General features: G+C 41.9%; 1 protein-coding gene across 1 annotated transcript; it reads left to right on the plus strand.

The window, feature by feature from the left end:
• Positions 1-285: 285 nt before the first annotated feature.
• LOC121408029 (Y+L amino acid transporter 2-like) lies at positions 286-2,991 on the plus strand. Its single transcript, XM_041599333.1, has one exon. The coding sequence runs from the start codon at positions 897-899 to the stop codon at positions 2,394-2,396; it is 1,500 nt and encodes a 499-aa protein (XP_041455267.1). The 5' UTR covers positions 286-896; the 3' UTR covers positions 2,397-2,991.
• The last annotated feature ends 245 nt before the right edge of the window (positions 2,992-3,236 follow it).

The following is a 3,236-nucleotide window of genomic DNA, read 5'->3' on the forward strand; positions in this document are numbered from 1 at the left end:
CTTGATCAGAATGACTGAGGAGAACCACAACCCCTAGAAGGTGTGGATACAAAATAAAAATCATCTCTCCTTAATGAAGCTATTTTCAGTTCTTTCCTTTTCTGTCTGTCTCTCTCGTTTTTGTTGCAATATTCCGGGCTGCACCTTTAACGCCCGCACATAATAACCCCCCCCCCCCCGGCTCCATGCACGCATGCCTAAACACCACTGAGCTGTTGTAATAACTGATTAAGACCATGGGGGGGGGGGGCTATATGCATAATTATAATAGGCCTACACGGGATCTAAAAATGAACGGTCGATCTTTGGACCGTTTTGATGCAGAAAGTTCGAAGTCCAAGTACAAAGGGCAGTTAACCATTTTGGAATATTCATGACATGCATGATGTCCAGTTTAGTCTAAAGTCCACTCAATGGAGACTCTCATTGTAAAATAATCGACAAAAATATAAGCGATATTACTTGTACATCATGACTTAACTGAAATATCAATTTCAATAAGGCACGTTAATATACATGAATAATACACTTGCATTTTCATTATGATCATCGGGATAGCCCACAAACATTAAATGTCATCTGACAGGAACCTGGAAACGAGTTTGAAGTGAAAGAAGGTCAGGTTCAATTGACTATGCAGCACATGTGCGTTATGGGTATCAGATATAGGCCTATCTTTCATTATGAGTTCAAATTAACTCCTTGTCGAATTTACTAATTGGTGGTAAGTTATATCTATAATGACGAATTTCTTTGTTCCAATGATCGATCCAGGAAATGCGTTACACGTCCTTCAGTCAGGGTCAGGCCCAGGCCTGATGGTCAGGGTTATCCAGCACAACGTCATCATACAACAGTACTATAGGGTTTTAGGATCCATGATTTGATCACTAATCATGGATGTGGAGATTCAATCGACAGGCCAAATAACTCGTAATTGCCATAGAAGCATCGATAGCGATGTCGTTCAAGAGGATGGTGAGGATAAAAACATCGTCCAGCTTCAACGCAGTCTCAGCGTCTTCGACGGTATCATGATCAACGTCGGCATCATGATTGGTACTGGAATCTTCATATCGCCCAAGGGGGTAGCTGCCGGGGTAGAGAGCGTCGGGGCCACCCTCTGTGTTTGGGTGGCTGCAGGAGTCATCGCGCTCCTTGGTGCACTATGCTACGCCGAGTTGGGCACCACCATCCCTGCATCAGGGGGCACTTACACCTACATTCAAGTTTGTTTCGGAGACTTTGCAGGGTTTATCAACTTCTGGGCGAATACCGTTATTGTTTCGCCATCATCGAACGCTGTCGTTGCCTTGATGTTTTCAATCTACTGCCTTGAACCTTTCTATCCGGACCCGGATTGCCCACCTCCGAAGATGGCCATCAAACTCTTTGCAATCTTGAGCATTTCGTTCACTATGTTTCTCAATTGCTGGAGCGTCAAACTTACGACAGTCTTACAAAATACTCTGTCTATATGTAAACTGATTCCACTGTGTATCTTACTCATTAGTGGCATTGTGAAAATTGGTATGGGGAGCACTGAAAACTTCAAGGAACCCTTTGCGTCCACTGATGTCAGCGGGATAGGCACTGCTCTCTATTCCTCTCTGTTCGGCTACGATGGTTGGCAGTCAATCAACGTCGTGACTGAAGAACTTAAGAATCCCTCAAGGAATCTTCCACTTTCCTTGATCATTTCTATATCGATAACATCCTTTGTGTACACTCTGACCAACGTTGCTTACTTCACCGCTCTGTCTCCCTCAGGGTTGGTAGCTTCTGACGCTGTAGCCTTCAGCTACGCACAGCTCGTCCTTGGAAAGTTTGCAGTCATAATCCCCATCACGGTCGTCCTGTCAACCCTAGGTTGTCTCAACGGATCCATCCTATCCTCATCCAGGGAGTTCTTCGTTGGAGCTAGAAGAGGACACCTACCCAGTTTCCTATCAACAATTGGGATTCACCACAAGACACCCATTCCTAGTGTCATTCTAAACTCCATGATCACAATAACATGGTGTTTCGTAGATAGCGTCTTCACCATTATCAACTTCTTTAGCTTTGTCCAGTGGTTCTTCTTCGGAAGTGCAGTCACCGGTCTGATTTATCTGAGGATCAAAGAACCAAATCGCCCTAGACCTTTCAAGGTCAACATCTTCTTCCCTGTTACATTTGTTGTAGTGTGTATCTGTTTAACAATCCTAGGATTCATCGGGGCACCCATGGATTCACTCATCGCAACTGCGATCATCATAAGCGGTATTCCCATATACTTTGTGCTTGTGCATCAACCGAGCCCTAGAGGTAAATGGGCGAAGGGCGTGAAAAGAAGTATATTAGTCTTCTTACAGAAACTTTTATTTGTTTCACCAGAAGAATGTAAAGAAACATAACAATTTTCATCTAATTTGAAATCAAAATATTTTCGTCACCCATCTATGACCAAACCTCCTACAAAAATGTATTTGCCTCACCAGAAGAATATAAAGAAACGTAGTATTTCTAAATCGAATTTTAAATCATAATGCTTTCGTCATCCATACGTCTCTTAATGACAGTTGCGAAATGAAATATCAGTCTTCCTACAAAAACTTTATTGGATTCACCAGAAGAATATAAAGAAACGTAATTATTCTTCACATAATGAATTCAGTTTTGTTTCGTCATCCGCCAATGAAATCTGCCCCACAAGTGAAGGTAAATAAAATAGTCTGAAGTACGTTCTTCATAAAGCTACTTAAGTGAAGGCTGAAGATAATTATGATTTTGTAATCGACCAATAACTGCCCAGGAAATATTTTGCCAACATTCACCTCCATTTGCTGTATAGCCTATTATTGCCTTATTTCCAACTCGTCTATTGCCAATTCATCCATTGCCAACTCGTCTACTAGCATTTGGTCTACATTCTACAGTTCGTCCACTCACCACATGGTCTACTCTCATTTAGTCTATTTCCGTCTAATAACCAGTTGGTCCAATGGCCATTTGGTCCACATACCATTTGGTCTAATTATTGATCTAAGTGCTAAATTGTGCAAAATGAATGAAAATAAAATTGATATTAGACCGACTGTTTATGAGACGAAAAGTCATAGACGAAATGGTGATTAGACGAAGTGATGATTGGGCCAAATGGTTGTTAAACGAAATGTTGATGAACTGAATGGCATTAGACAAAATGAAGGCAGACCATGTCAGTGGACGAGTTGGCGGTAGACGAATTGCTATTC

Source organism: Lytechinus variegatus, chromosome 2 (assembly GCF_018143015.1).
Source record: "Lytechinus variegatus isolate NC3 chromosome 2, Lvar_3.0, whole genome shotgun sequence".
Lineage (NCBI taxonomy): Eukaryota > Metazoa > Echinodermata > Echinoidea > Temnopleuroida > Toxopneustidae > Lytechinus > Lytechinus variegatus.